The 16850-nt window shown below is 37.0% G+C and overlaps 1 protein-coding gene across 2 annotated transcripts in view; it reads right to left on the bottom strand.

The window, feature by feature from the left end:
* Positions 1–16850, bottom strand: part of GRID2 (glutamate ionotropic receptor delta type subunit 2) — a 1632436-nt gene that overhangs the window by 300613 nt on the left and 1314973 nt on the right. For both annotated transcript variants that reach the window (XM_086406553.1, XM_086406551.1), the window contains exon 12: positions 13792–13930. In XM_086406553.1, the coding sequence (XP_086262679.1) occupies positions 13792–13930 (139 nt within the window). The remainder of the gene's footprint in view (positions 1–13791; positions 13931–16850) is intronic.

The raw sequence follows: 16850 nt of genomic DNA, 5'->3' as shown, positions 1-16850 counted from the left end.
ACAAGATCATTCAGCTACTAAGTGGGAGAGATTTTAAATGCAAATTTACTTAAATCGATGTCTCTGGTGCCTGTTTCTAGGATACCATGTAACTCAGAAATATCTGGAATTAACTTGGCTAAATATAATTCAGCCATTAATTCTTTTCTGAAAAACTCTTTGTCAAAGAAACTTAGAATGATCCTGATGATTTTCATTCATTCAAGTATTCATGAATATATTATTTATTTATTTCATTCAGTAAAAATTTAGTGCATTTGCTAATTGCAGAGGATATGACCCATTGGTGAAGACACAGGTTCTAGTGCCAATTGCCTGGGTTTGCTACCCCAGGTTTTAGCTTGGTCATCTTCAAGAAGGAGATTAAAAGAATATATCTCTCATGCCACTGTTATGAGGATTAAATGAGAAAATCTACATGAAGCATTAGGAAAGTGTGTCACATAGAAATCACTCAATCAGTGTTAGCTACTCTTATTAATACTCTGTGCCAGGGACTCTATGAGGCATTAAGGGCATAAATAGGAATATAACATAGTCCTTGCATTTGAAGAAAGTACACTTTCAAAGAGAAGACACATGTCTAATTTTGCCTGAGCAAACAAAAGATGCCAGACGAGAACAGAATTCTGGGTCATTTCAGGAGGTTGGAACAGCGCAGAAGCTCCAGAGAAGCATGACATGTCTTCCAAGGCTATGGCTTGAATGGGGCATGAACAAGTGTGAGGAATGATTAATTGATGTGCTGTGCGTGCTTAGTCACTCAGTTATGTCTGACTCTTTGCGACCCCATGGACTGTAGCCCACCAGGTTCCTCTGTCCTTGGGGATTCTCCAGGCAATAATACTGGAGTGCGTTGCCATGCCCTTTTCCGGGGATCTTCCTGGGATTGAACCCAGGTCTCCCACATTGCAGGTGGATTCTTTACCATCTGAGCCACCAGGGAAGCCCAATTGGTGCCCGTGAACAAGAAAGAAACTTATCAGCTTTTGAAGAATTTAATAAGCTCTGCCGATGGAATTGAACCTTATTTTGATAGCATGAGGTAACAAAGGGGGCTTAGAGCCAATTTTAAGGATTGAAGAAGGTCACTTTCTGGATGTTTCACTCTGGAGGGTAAACTTGAATGAGAAGATAATGGATAGAGGGAAGCAATAGCTGAGGTAGAAGAAAAGAGAGTAAGATGTGAAGCTGCAGGCAGGGAAAGTCAGAATCTTTTACTGCCTCATTATTGATAGAGGGAAGAAAATTAGGGAAAAAAGCAAGATTAAGGGAAAAAAAGGTGGAGAAGAAATAGGGGGAAACAGAGTTGGCCTCTACCTCATTTTGAAAATAGATTGCTAATCAAATGATATAATCTGCCAAACAGGCTACAGAAGAAAAAATCATCTGAGTCCATCAGTTGATGGGAAACAAAGCATTTGACAAAATCTAACACTCAAACATGATAAAAATACATAGAAAACTAGGGATAGAAAAGAATATCTTCACCTCAATAAAGAGTAGCTACAAAAACCCTCCAGGTAACCTTATACCTATTAGTGAAAGAAAGACAACGCTTTTCACAAGATGGAGAACAATCTAGAGATGTCCACTGTCATCACTATTATTTGACCTGGTACCCAAAGTTGTAATCAGCACAGAAAAGGCAACAAGAGGAAATAAAAGGCATACAGATGAGAAAGAAAAGACATAACTGTTCAGTTTTATAAATGACATAAAGGATTGCATAGAAAATCTCAAAGACTCTACCAAAACTCCAAGAACCGCTGGAAATAACAGCAAGATCACAAGATAAAATCAGCACGTAAAAATTGTATTTTTATACTAGCAATAAATATGTGAAAACTGAAATTAAAAATCCAATACCATTTATAATTGCTGGGATAAAAAGACATACTTAGATTTAACTTTATCATATATAAGACTGATGTACTACAAACTGCAAAATACTGATAGAAGAAATAAAACATTTAAGTAAGCAGAAAGATATACTTTATTAATAAATTGGAAGACTCAACATAGTAAAGATGTGAATATGTTCCCAAACTGATATACAGACTTACTACAATTCCTATTAAAATTCTAGCATTACTTTTTCTGCTAATGTAGACAAAATTATTCTAAAATCCATACAGAAAGGCAAAGGAAGTAGAATAGGTAAAATAATTACCCCCCCCCCCAAAAAAAAGAAACAAGAGTAAGTGAGAGGAATCCCTATTCTTAATTTCAAGCCACAGTAATCAAATCTATGTTATTTGCAGAGGGACAGATACATAGATCAATGGGACAGGATAGGAAACCCAGAAAGAGATTCACACAGAAGGCCAACTGATTATTCTTTACAAAGGTGCACAAGCACTTCAACAAAGGAAAGAGTTTGTTTTTTTTTTCCCCAGCAAAAGCTCCTGGACATATGAATATCCATAGGCAAAAACTGAACCTCAGCGTAAACTTTACACCTAGTGCAAAACTAAACTCAAAATGGATTATAGATTTAAATGGGAAATATAAAACTATAAAACTTTTAGCATAAAACAGTTGAGTATTTTAGAGACCTAGAACTTGCTCAAAGAGTCTTGACATGACATGAAAGGTTAACGCACAAAAAATAAGTGGTAAACTTGACTTTAGCGAAATTAAAAACTTTTGTTCTATGTGAGACCCTGTAAAGAAGATGAAAAAACAATAGACTAGGAAAAAACATTTGCCAACCACATATCAGACAAAGAAGTGGTATCTAGAATATGTAAAGAACTCTCAGTGGTAAAAAAGCAAAGAATCCAATTAGAAAATGGACAAAGACATAAAAGAACCTTTCATGTGCCTGCATGCATGCTGAGTCACTTCAGCTGTGTCTGACTCTTTGCAACCCTATGGACTATCGCCCGCTATGCTCTCTGTTTATAGGATTCTTCAGTTAAGAGTACTGGAATGGGTTGCCATGTCCTCCTCCAAGAGGTCTTCTGGACCCAGGGATCAAACCTGTGTCTCTTAGTCTCCTGAATTGGTAGGCTGCTTCTTTATCAGAAACCCCACCTGGAAAACCCTAAATAACTCTCAATGGTTTAAAAAAAAAAATCATATTAGGAAATGGACAAAAGGCACAAAGGAACCTTTCACTTAAGAGGATATAATGATGGCAAAAAGTACATGAGAAGATGTTCAATGTCACTAATCACTAGGGAAATGCAAATTAAGATCACAGTAAGGTATTACTACATTTCTATCAGAATGGATAAAATTAAAAAAAAAAAAAATAGTGACAGCACCCAAAGGTGGCAAAAATGCAAACAAACTGGATACCTCATTAATTGTTGGTAGAGATGTAGAACAGTGCAACTACTCTGTAAAACAATTTGGCAGTTTCTTAAAAACTAATCATACACTTACCAGACTACCTAGCAATCACACTCATGGACCTTCATGCCAGAGAAATGAAAACATACACGCGAAAAAAAAAAAAAAAAAACAACCCTGCACATAAATGTTCTGAGCAGCCTTATTTAAAATAGCTAAAAACTGGAAACAACATAGATGTCATCAAATAAGTAAGTTTTAAACAAGTTCGTGAATTCACTGTTGTTGCTCAGTAGCTCAGTCATGTCCTACTCTCTGTGACCCTGTGGATTGCAGCATGCCAGGCTTCCTTGTCCTTCACTATCTCCCAGAGTTTGCGCAAACTCATGTCCATTGAGTAGGTGATCCCATGCAATCATCTTATCCTCTGTCTGCCCCTTCTCCTCCAACCTTCAGTCTTTCCCAGCATCATAGTCTTTTCCAGTGAGTTGGCTCTTTGCATCAGGTGGCCTGTGTACTGGAGTTTCAGTTTCAGAATCAGTCTTTCCAGTCAGTATTCACGGGCTGATTTCCTTTAGGACTGACTGGTTTGATCTCCTTGCAGCCCAAGGGACTTTCAAGAGTCTTTTTCAGCATCACAGTTTGAAAGCATCAATACTTTGGTGCTCAGATTACTCATGGTTCAACTCTCACATCCATTTATGACTACTGGAAAAATCATAGCTTTGACTATACGGACCTTTGCAAGGGCCTTTCAATTTCATTGCTGCATCCACCATCTGCAGTGATTTTGGAGCTCCCCAAAATAAAGTTTGTCATTGTTTCCATTTTTACTCATCTATTTGCCATGAAGTGATGGAAAATGGATGCCATGATCTTCATTTTTTGAATGTTGAATTTTAAGCCAGCTTTTTCACTCTCCTCTTTCACTTTCATCAAGAGGCTCTTTAGTTTCTCTTTGCTTTCTGCCATTAGGGTGGTGTCATCTGCATATCTGAGGTTACTAATATTTCTCCTGGCATTCTTGATTCCAGCTTGTGCTTCATCCAGCCCAGCATTTCGCATGATGTACTCTGCACATAAGTTAAATAAGCAGGATGACAATATACAGCCTTGACGTATTCCTTTCTGAATTTTGAAGCAGTCCTTTGTTCCATGTCTGGTTCTAACTGTTGCTTTTTGACTTGCATACAGGTTACTCAGGAGGCAGGTAAGGTGGTCTGGTAATTTTATCTCTTCATGAGTTTTCCAGTTTCTTGTGATCCACACAGTCAAAGGCTTTAACCTAGTCAGTGAAGTAGAAATAGACGTTTTTCTGGAATTCGCTTGCTTTTTCTATGATCCAACAGACGTTGGCAATTTGATCTCTAGTTCCTCTGCCTTTTCTAAATCCAGCTTGTATATCCGAAAGTTCTCAGTTCACATACTGTTGAAGTCTAGCTTGAAGGATTTTGAGCATTACCTTGCCAGCGTGTGAAATGAGGGCAACTGTGTGATAGTTTGAACAATCTTTGGCATTGTCCTTCTTTGGGATGGGAATGAAAACTGACCTTTCTAGTCCTGTGGCCACTGCCGAGTTTTCCAAATTTGTTGGCATATTGAGTGCAACACTTTAACAGCTTCATCTTCTAGTATTTGAAATAGCTCAGCTGGAATTCCATCACCTCCACTAGCTTTGTTCATAGTAATGTTTCCTAAGGCCTGCTTGACTTCACACTCCAGGAACTTGGCTCAAGGTGAGTGATCACACCATCATGGTTATCCGGGTCATTAAGACCTTTTTTGTACAGTTCTTCTGTGTATTCTTGCCACCTCTTCTTAGTATCTTCTGCTTCTTTTAGGTCTAAACCATTTCTGTCCTTTATTGTGCCCATATTTGCATGAAATGTTCTCTTCGTATTGCTGATTTTCTTGAAGAGATCTCTAGTCTTTCTCATCCTTTGGTTTCCCTCTATTCTTTGCATTCTTCACTTAAGAAGCCTTTCTTATCTCTCCTTGCTATTTTTTGGAACTCTGCATTCAGATGCATATATCTTTCCTTTTCTCCTTTGCCTTTTGCTTCATACTACTTAACAATTAAAAAAACAAACAAACAAACTATGAACCATGGATGCATGCAACAACTTGAATGGACCTCAAGGGCATTTTGCTGAATGACATAAAAGCCAATTTCAAAACAATTCAACCTAATAACATTGTTAGAATGAGTGGAGAATAACTGTGGTTGCCAAGAGCTGGGGATGATGTGGAAGAATGGGTAAGGGTGAGCATATAGGTGTGAAATGAGGGAGATTTTGTAATGATTAATGGTTTTGTATCTGTATTGCAGTGGTAGTTAATGATTCTATACCGGTGATAAAATGGCTAAGTACTATATGTGTACATAGTACCCATGTCAGTTTCCTGATTCTGATACTATACTGTAATTACTAAGATGTAACCATCATGCATGGGTGGGGGGCCTTCCTGGTAGCTCAGCTGGTAAAGAATCCACCTGCAATTCAGGAGACCCTGGTTCGATTCCTGGGTCAGAAAGTTCCCTTGGAGAAGAGATAGGCTACCTACTCCAGTATTCTTGCCTGGAGAATCCCAGAGACAGAGGAGCCTGTGGGATACAGTTCATGAGGTCACAAACTGTCAGACTAAGCAAGAACATTGTGGGGAACTTGGTGAAGGGCATATTGGACATCTCTGTCATCTCTGTGTTGTAACACTACTGATTTAGCAATTTCCCGTGTTTGTGTGTGTGTGTGTGTGTATATATATATATAATTACTTCAAAATAAACAAAGTTTGCTTAAATATTGACAAAACACTGCTCTACGATGGGCTTCCCAGGTGACCCTAGTGGTAAAAGACCCGACTGCCAATGCAGGAGACACAAGAGACTTGGGTTTGGGAAGAGACCTGAGTTGGGAAGATCCCCTGGAGGAGGGCACGGCAACCCACTCCTATATTTTTGCCTGGATAATCCAATGGACAGAGGAGCCTGGGGGACTACAGTCCATGGGGTCACAAAGAGTTGGACGTGATTGAAGCAATTTAGGACACACTACTCTATGACAGATTATGGATTATTAATGCTTCGTCCTTCAAGATTTTACTTTCTAATTTCTCAAAATAGCCTTGTGTTACTTTCATAAGAAGAAAGTGTATTAAAATGGAATAAAAATAAGTCTGATTTCCTTTTTGATGGCTCAAGGCTAAAATTAATTAATAAGCAGAATGTGGTCTAGGAATAGCAAACTTTGAGATGCAAATTTTGGCAAAGTTGCATCTGAAAATTAGCCTCGTCAAAGTAATTCCTAAAATTTCCTCACATTAGTAACTCTCTTCTTCTCTATCTGTGTAACTAGAAGGTAGTCAACCACACCTATTTTAAAATATCTTAAAAGAAAATAATCTGAAGCAATGTTCCTGCATTCACAAGGAATATGAATGTTAGCCTAGAGATATACATTTTTTCAAGCCAAATTTCTCTTAAATTATGTTTAATCCTTATATATTTACAAAGACCACTTGAAACAAGAAGATATGTGGATCAGGTTTATATCGAGTAAAGACATACTATTAAATGCCATAGATATATGTGTGTTAGACACCTCCAATGATATTCCATAGGCTCCTCCATCTCTTCTCTCCTGCTTATCCTTCTCTCCACAGTTAAAGCTGTCTTTCTTAGATGATGTCAGTCTTCATTATCTCCAGGAAAAAAAAGTCTAAATTCCTTAACAAGGTTTATCATGTCCTGTAAGATGTGGTTCTACCCTCCATTTCTATTTCACTTTCTGCCACTCTCACATCACCTATTTGAAACCAGGAGGAAATGAGTGTATTTTGATCATCTACCCTTTGCTAGATATTCTCCTAGGAGTTTCATACCTCTGCAATATGCCACTCCTTCAGTCTACTGAAATTTATTCTTTAAGACCAAACTTTCTGATGATACATCAGAGAACCTCTGTGATGCCTAATAGTTTTTACCCTTTCTCTTCCTCTTCTCTCCAAGTTGACTTAAATCCTTCCCTATGCTTTACAATATTTTATAAATAAATTTATCTTAGCCCTATGTCATTTAATTCTACATTGTTATCTCTTCAAATAGATTGTGACTCAATGATAATACCTAAATATCTTTAAAGACCAACACAAAAGCATGTGTTAATCCACAATTTAGTAAAGCTTCAAGTCAACAGTAGGCAGTTATTAGTTAAGCTTTGGGAGATCCATGCTTATACATGGATTAGAAAAAATAAGCTAATGGTACTACATCAAACTAGAAAGCTTTTGCACAGTGAGGAAACCATCAACATAAAGAAAGGGCTGCCTACTAAATGGGGAAGATATTTGCAAATAATATATCTGATAAGGGGCTTCCCTTATGGTTCAGCTGGTAAAGAATCTGCCTGCAATGTGGGAGACCTGGGTTTGATCCCTGGGTTGGGAAGATCCCCTGGAGAAGGGAATAGCTACTCATTTCAGTATTCTGGCCTGGAGAATTCCATGGACTGTATAGTCCATGGCGTCACAAGAATCGGACATAACTGAGAGACTTTCATTTTCATATCTGATAAGGGGTTGATGGTGGTGGTGCCTTAGTCACTAAATTGTGTCTGACTCTTTTGCAACCCCGTGGACTGTAGCCCCCAGGCTCCTCTGTCTGGGCAATTACCAGGCAAGAATACTGGAGTGGGTTACCATTTCCTTCTCTAGGGGATTTTCCCGACCCAGGGATTGAACTCACATCTCCTGCACTGGTAGGTGAATTCTTTACTGCTGAGCCACCTCGGAAACCCAGATACATAATTAGTTGAATTAATTAAAAGAAACTAATGTATCTATTTAGGAATTTGTTATAGTTAGGAATGCTTGTAATGACCTTTCTAAAAGTATGCTTGTAATGGCCATTATTAACAGTAACTAGAGCTTCCCTGGTGGCTCAGATGGTAAAGCGTCTGCCTGCAATGTGGGAGACCCAGGTTCGATCCCTGGGTTGGGAAGATCTCCTGGAGAAGGCAATGGCACCCCACTCCAGTACTCTTGTCTGGAGAATCCCATGGATGGAGGAGCCTGGTAGGCTACAGTCCATGGGGTCACAGAGTCGGACATGACTGAGCGAGTGCTTTGCCTTTTGCCTTATCAAAGATAGTTACATAGCTCCATGGGAGCAAAGGAAAAGAATAAATCATTTCATTAGAGAGTACCTAGCAGTTGCTGGAGAAGGAAATGGCAACCCACTCCAGTGTTCTTTCCTGGAGAATCCCAAGGACGGGGAGGGGAGCCTGGTGGGCTGCCGTCTATGGGGTCACACAGAGTCGGACACGACTGAAGCGACTTAGCAGCAGCAGCAGCAGCAGTTTGCACCATTCTCTGTTTCCCTAGACTTGGGAACAGGCTTAGATTTCTAAGCCCAGTGATACTCACTGTATGGCACTTAGAGAAACAGCTGCTCAATAAATTTTTCCCTTTCCAAATGTAGACAAAAACAAATGTAAATCTCCAGTTATTGGTATGGTAGCAAAAAAGTGGTCTCTTCTAGTGAATAGAATACCTATGAATTTCTTTTTGCACATGCTTAGAAAGAAATTTATCTCAAATTAGTTTGATTCAGTGGCTGCATTAACTCAATATTTTGTTTAGTCCAACCTCAACCACTATGAAAAGTGAGTGCATTAAACATAAAAATATGGTGGGATATTGGGGTTCATTTGAAGAGACTCAAGCTTACGTATAGCTCCAGGAAATGAAAGTCCTCAAGTTTTATCACCACAGACCTATCTGGTTCTAAAGTTACTGATGACTAGCACCATACAACTATGATTCCCCTATAGCTATTTTCATTTTTACAAGTGAAATAAGTTGGTTTTTGAAAATTGCATCACAGTAAATATTAATATGGACTTCCCAGGTGGCACTAGTGTTAAAGAACCTGCCTGCCATGCAGGACACTTTAAGCGACATGGGTTCAATCCCTTCGTCAGGAAGATACCCTGGAGGAGGAAATGGCAACCCACACCTATATTCTTGCCCAGAGAATCCCATGGACAAGAGGAGCCTGGCAAGCTATGGTCCACAGGGTCAGAAAGAGTCAGATACAACTGAAGCGACTTAGCATGCATGCAAAGACTAATATAGTTAATGTTGATGATATTATTACCCAATGTTTACTCTGAAAATACCTTCAAAGCTTCACATGCTCCATCTTATCATTTCACTTTTAGCCCAGGGCTTCCCTGGTGGCTCAGTGGTAAAGTCTCTGTCTGCCAATGCAGGAGACTCAAGAGACTCAGATTTGATCCATGGGTTGGAAAGATCCCCTGGAGGAGGGCGTGGTAATCCATTCCAGTATTCTTGCTTGGAAAATCCCATGGACAGAGGAGCCTGGTGGGACCCAGTTCATGGGATCACAAAAAGAGTCAAATCCAACTTAACTTTTTAGCCCAACAGAAAAATGTATATTTCAATTTTTAAGTATTTGCAAATAATTTAGTTATTTGTTATTACTGTTCAGTGACAAGAAAAGGCCTAGATGTCATTAGAGTCTTGCAGAAATTGCATATAATTTTCTCTTTAGCAACTGAACTGTATACATCAACTGTGTCACAATCTGTCATATTACATCATATCAGAACATAGCTATGTTGGGCTGTCCCATCACTGAAGGGATATGAAATTAACTTGTCAGTTTTCTTCTCCAGAGAAAATTCTCTTTCAATATTTTTATTAAAGGCAAGTGCCAACTGGAAGGTTAGATGACAATAAATATCTAATTTTGAAAAACAGGTACATTTTATAAAATGTATTCAGTTTCCTAAGAATAAATCTATTGGATTTTTCCTACCAAAATATCAGGGTTTCTGTCAACCACCTGTTTAAAAGTAGCAGCTTTTGTTTCTCTCACTGACAGTCCTCTAACCACCTTTACCTCTCCTGGTGTCAAGAAGTGACTTTGATTTTTTGTTTGTTTGTTTTGGTGTATAATGTTGTGCTTGCTTTTGTTGTACAACAAGGCGAATCAGCCATTTGCATCACCTCCCTCTTGAGCCTCCCTCCCCACCCTTATCCCACCCTTCTAGGTCATCACAGAACACAGAGCTGAGCTCCCTGTGTATATAGCTGCTTCCTGCTAACCATCTATCTTACACGTGGTAGTGTATAAACCTCAGTGCTACTCTCTCAGTTTGTTTCACCCTTTCCTTGCGCGCTGTGTCCACAAGTCTGTTCTGTACATCCATGCCTATTCCTGCCTTGCAAATAGGTTCATCAGTACCGTTTTTCTAGATACCATATATATTCATTAATATATGATATTTGTTTATCATTTTGGGAATAAAGTCGTGGATAGTAGATGTTTGCTAATAGCACAGCAATTGGGCTGGGAACAGGTACTCTGATGAGGATTGCTTCATTTAATGATGAGCAAATCTCATGAATATAAAACGATTAAGAAGCATGACACTGGATGGTTTTCTGAAAAAAGTTTCTATCTTTTCTAAGAAAAATTAGAATTTTCCAAGAAAGTTTGACATCAATTATAAATGCAACTTTGAGTATTTCCAAGAAACATTGCAATTATGTTTACCAACACAGCTGAAGCATGAAATTAGAAGATATCTTTAAGTTTGGAGAGAGACTCAGGCTTCTTTTAACTTATTTGGCTCCAGTTTTCCCCTTTCATAATTAGTCTAGTGATAAGATTAGAAGGAAGGGGAGGTTTATTATACTCACGGTTGGCTTTTAATAATGTGAATTGGCATTTGAAAGAAATAATTTGTTAAAAAAATGAACGTTCAGTTATTTTGGATTGTGGAACTACACTTGAGGGAAACATCATGTGCAATTACGATCTGTTTCTGTTAAATTTTACTTTAGAGAAACCTATGGGTGTAAAAATTTGATAGAGACTTTTGCTCCCACTGCTATTACATGAAAGTCTAGATACAAATAAATGCTCGCAAAGTCGGTAATGACCAAATAGCTCAGATACAAACACACCATGAGGCCTACAAACCCAGTGAAACAGTGGATCAAGCAAACAAATTATAATAATCATCAGAGACAAACTGTAAAATAAAGAAAAACTTCAGTAGGTAAAGTCATGAGTTGGTATTGGACTAACATGGGGTGGGGTTTCGGCTCTGACATTATTCACAATGTGATAGTGAGCATTTAACTTCCAAATTGCTGTTTTTTCATCTACAAAGTAGGAATAATAGTAGTAATTGTATTATTAGGGTAATTTTGAACACTGAAGGGGGTATATATAATATGCTTAATAAATTCATAATAAATTCTCAGTGAATATTGTCCATAATTTTTATTATTTATGATTATTGTTGTACACTGTATCAAATGAGTTATCTAAATTTTTCTTTGTTTACTTATTTTAAAATGTTTCAAAGTTAAATCTGAGATACACAAATTTTCGGCTTTAAGTACTCTTAAAATACAGCATGTTAAAGTTGACGAGAAGTATATTAGTGAGATAAAATACCCCATTTTGATTTTTAAAAACTGTTTCTTTCAGTGCAATTTCTATTGACTGATTGTGCCAAGCAATCTTACTCTGAAAGGCAGGTATCAGTTATAGATGTAATTAGCTCATGTTGGGATATTCACCTACAGAACTGACTCAACACAAAGATCTCCTAACTTTTGATATTTTATTTCCTCAAACAAAGCGAGCATTTGAAGAATGTCATTATTTACATTACTATACTTAACAATGAACAAGGCTATGACACATCCTTTATAATGTTCCCTAGAAACAACTGGTCATACAAATGCACAAGGATTATGGGATGGGGACTAGTGTGGTACAGTTGGAACACAGACTCAGGAATGAGGCAGAGTTAAGGTCTGACCTTTAATCAATCACTTATTACATTTACAATTTGAGGGAAGTTATTTATCTTTTCAACTTCAGTTGCAAAATGGGCTATTAATAAGTAGTACGTATTTAATGCTTCTAACCATTAAAGCATTAAATGAGCCAACGCATGTCAAACATCTAGAAAAAAGTTTGTCATCTTGTGAGTGCTCAATAAATGTTTTTTACTTGCATAATCTTACTAATTCATTGATTTCTTAGGCTGGAACATTATAATCATTTTCATTATTGCTTAAAATAGGAATATGATGGGGTCACCAGTTTAAATTTTCCGTGAGCTTCGCTCTGCATCACATAATATATGTCACACACAGAACTGGCTACGATACAAAGGTAGTCAGTTGAAAGGATATGGAGGTTCTGCACCAAAGAAATAACTAGGAAAACGACTTGAAGACTAAGATTTGATGAGAGAAGTTGGAAACATCATTTTCATAAATGGATTAAATAACTGACTCATGAATTTAATTTGGGGGTTTTCAATTTATATACCATAAGCAATTGAAAAAAATACCCTATTTCTTTTTAGATCATTAATTCTTGATTTTATATTTAGTATTGTGCTATAATAATTTTGTACCTACTAATGGAATTCATTTACATATTTTTTGAAGGCAAGAAGAACTCACATTGACTCTTAAGGACAGATTAAATCTCCAATGAATTCCTTGACAAAGCTAATTATTCTAATCTTCAAACTGTCAGTTTTGCTGGGAAATAAATGTTTTTTAACTGTAGAAAAGTTCAAACTACTTTGTTTTTGGATTAATAAAACATTTTCAGAAAACATTTTCTGAAAACCAGATATAGAGCATTGTGAGGCACAAGTTGAACTGTGGCACTGACCAGACTTTATGGCATGAAATCACACAGAGTGAAACTGGCCACAGTAAACCAAAGGCCTTTGGATTCTCAGGGCTCAAGGAACGCCATTTGTGAAATGCAGCATTGACTCAGGTAGCTTTCAGGATTCAAAAGTACACCATAGTTAATGACAATGTACCACCATTGCAGCTGGAAAAATAGCAGCAATAATATTCGTGTTAGCTCTAATGCAATGAAGAGACAGAATGTGGTTTTACTTCTTGGTTAGCACTCTCTCTCTTTCCCTCCCTCCCTACCTGTCTTTTATCTCTCAATTTCCTAGTGTCTACCTATCTACTCAGACAATGCATAATGGGATAGATTCAAGGCAGAGACTATGAGTGTCAACCTTCATCTATATATATTATATATACACACACACAACACATAAACATACATATTTTAGTATGACTCCTTTTTCCTTCTTTTTTATAATACTGCTGAGACATAGTCATATTTTACGGAGGTTAAAAATCTGAACATGTCTTATTCTTCCAAGAAAATGTTGTAAGCAACGTTCAAATTATACCCAGAATTTTATTTTATAAAAAAGTGCTCCACCAAAACTGTACTTTCAGGAATTTGACTATTTATGATGTCCGCACATCAGAAAATTAAGCCTTTACCCAAAAGGAAGTTGTAAATTTATTATCAGACACCACATACTTATTTAAATAGATCTGGCCTCTTCTGCCACTTCCCATATTTTGCATCAAGTGGAATTTTTGTCTACTTACTGGATGGAGCTTTCAATGCGGGTGATGGTGAGGAAAGCTGCAAGATTTGCAGTGTAAGATGAGATGACAATCAAAGCAAACAGCCACCAAGCCCCCATCATCATTCGGGTGGCCAGAGTTGTGTATGGGACTTCTCCACCTGTGGAAGGAAGCAGAGAATAAAAGAACATCAACAAGTATTTATTGAGACTCTGAAGTCATACACAGTCAATATAAGTTAACTTTTAAGTAATGAGAATCTTTCTACATAACATCAGTGTAGATCTCTGTATTTTGCTTATGTTCACCACTTTTTTTTTTTGGTAATTTTTAATGATCAAATAATTCTTGTAAACAAAGAATCTCAAGGATGCAGAAAAAGCATAGCTAGTTGTGCTTTTCCCCCCCAATTTTTATAGCTGCTTATTTATTTTTCAATTGGAAGATAATTGCTTTACAATGCTGTATTGGTTTCTGCTGTACAATGAAGTGAATTAGCTATATGTATACATATATCTCCTCCCTCCTGAACCTCCCTCCCATTTCTCACTTCCGTCCTGCCCTTCTAGGTCATCACAGAGCACCAAGCTGAGCTCCTTGCGACATACAGCAGATTCCCACCAGCTATCTATTTTTCACACAGTACTGTATATATATCAGTGCTGCTACTGAACCACTTAGCCACTTTACTTGTTTACATTCCAGGAGCTACCACACTTAAGTCTATCATCATGATGCTTTTTAAAAGTGAAAACAAAATCATTATATTCTCCTGGTCCAAATTTCCAGTGGATTCCTGTCACTCTCTCAAAAAAAAAAAAAAAAAAGAAAAGAAAATCTGAAATCTCTATCCAACTTTACCAGGTCCTACATGAACTAATCTCAGATCCACTTTCTGACTTACCTTTTCCCACTCTCTGAGTGTCCTTCATCTAGTTTCTTATAAGGGGCCACAGTGACTTCTGTCCTAGGGCCTTTGTACTTGCAATTTGTATGCCTGGAATTCTCTGTTCTTTAACTTAAAAATTACTCTCCTTTTAATTTATTTAACTTTCTGCTTAGATGATACTTCTTCACAAACACTTGTCATTCTCTCTAAAATAATTCCCACAACCCCATTCTTTCAGCCACCCTATTTTTTTAAATCAAAAATTTTCATATATTTTATATATTTTTATTTTCTCCTCTTCCTCATTATACAGTTTCTAACATAACAGTTTCTGCCTCATATTAGGTGGGTAAATATTTGCTAAATGAATACATGTTTTATATGAAGTTAATAATCTTTCTAAAATAAATTAGTTTTCTGCTAAGTGTAAAAATAAAGAGATATAATACTACATTTGCCTAGGTACATCAATATGTGAATTGCTTAACAAGATTTAATTAATTATCATATGAGGCAGATTTTTATGCCAACCACTAATTCTCACTGTGTAATATTAATACCTTTAAATTTTCAGTGTAGTACAAACTTACCCTGTGGGTATGACTTGAGCTATTTTCCTGATGTAATATACTCAGAATAGGCTAACTTATGATATCTGGAACACATTTTTTCAAAAGCAGTTATGATGCATTTTGGATACTTTCTTCTCCAAAGCAACAAAAATATTCACTTGGCTTTTAAAAGATGAAAGAAAAATAAAATGCTCATTTTTAAACCAAATGGGGACTTCCTAGGAAAATGACTAATTGAAAAAATAATAATAAAACATGAGCAAGATGATTACTAAAGACTGGAAGATGTTAATAAATGTAACAAAAGTAGAACAATAAATTCATGACTGCTGCTGCTGCTGCTAAGTCGCTTCAGTTGTGTCCGACTCTGTGTGACCCCATAGACAGCGGCCCACCAGGCTCCCCCGTCCCTGGGATTCTCCAGGCAAGAACACTGGAGTGGGTTGCCATTTCCTTCTCCAATGCATGAAAGGGAAAAGTGAAAGTGAAGTCACTCAGTCATGTCCGACTCTTCTCGACCCCATGGTCTGCAGCCTACCAGGCTCCTCCATCCATGGGATTTTCCAGGCAAGAGTACTGGAGTAGGGTGCCACTGCCTTCTCCAAAATTCATGACTGAAAAGGCTAATTGAAAGTTTGTGTCCATGAAGACTTCACCCTTGATTTGAGTTTTTATCACACATAAGAAAGAATACTTGTTGAGCTTTCCTCATCTGTGGCATAAAGTCTGAAATTTGGAAATTCAAATTTCTTGGGAAGTCCACATAAAATCACATTTTATTTGATACCTGTACTTAGAAATCAAATACTAAAAGTAATGGTAATCTTGACTCCTAACATTTGTAATTAGGAAGAAATTCAAAACAATCCTCCTACCGATAGCAACTAAAACAAACAAACAAACAAAAAAAAGAACAAATACTGCATTTGAGAGCTAAAGAAGCAATAAAAAATTAGAAAATGAAGATTCTGAAGAAGAAGTTCAGAAATGTGACCTGGTATTTAGGCCTGTTTTCTACTAAGGGATAAATGCCAATTTAACAAGAAGATAAGAAACTGAGATGCTGAGCAATGCTTTTGAAAGCCTTCAAAATCAGGTGGCTATAAAAATTAAGGCCTAGGGCATGCCAAATAGGGGTGGAACTAAGAAAAAGAGAAAACCCTTATATGCTTGGAAATCAACAATTACAATTCTATTATGCCATGGGTTGGAGAAAAATCACAAGAGAAGTAAAAAAATATTTTGAAGTTGGTGATAATAAAAATACTCCAAACCAAAACTCCACATTTTGATACCTGACAGGATGCAGCTAGATTTGTCTTTGAAGGGAAATTCACAACTTCTATAAGAAAAGAAGTCTGAAAATCAATGAGCTACTCATCAATTTCAAGAAGTTAAAAGAAAAGCAAGTTAAACCTAAAGAACACAGAAGGAGGGACATAATAAATATAGGAGCAGAAATTAGTAAACTAGATAAAACTAGATAAACACAATAGAGAGGGACGATCCAACAGAAGTTTGGTCCTTTGGAAATATTTATAAAAAGCTGTAGATGTATGGCAGAAACCAATATAGTGTTGTAAAGAAATTATCCTTCAATAAAAATAAATAAATATTAA

This window comes from Bos grunniens, chromosome 6 (assembly GCF_055505025.1).
Source record: "Bos grunniens cultivar Pamir isolate PY7600 chromosome 6, Bosgru_T2T1.0, whole genome shotgun sequence".
Lineage (NCBI taxonomy): Eukaryota > Metazoa > Chordata > Mammalia > Artiodactyla > Bovidae > Bos > Bos grunniens.
Note: the sequence above shows the minus strand (reverse complement) of the source record. Positions and strands in the feature narration are given on the sequence as shown.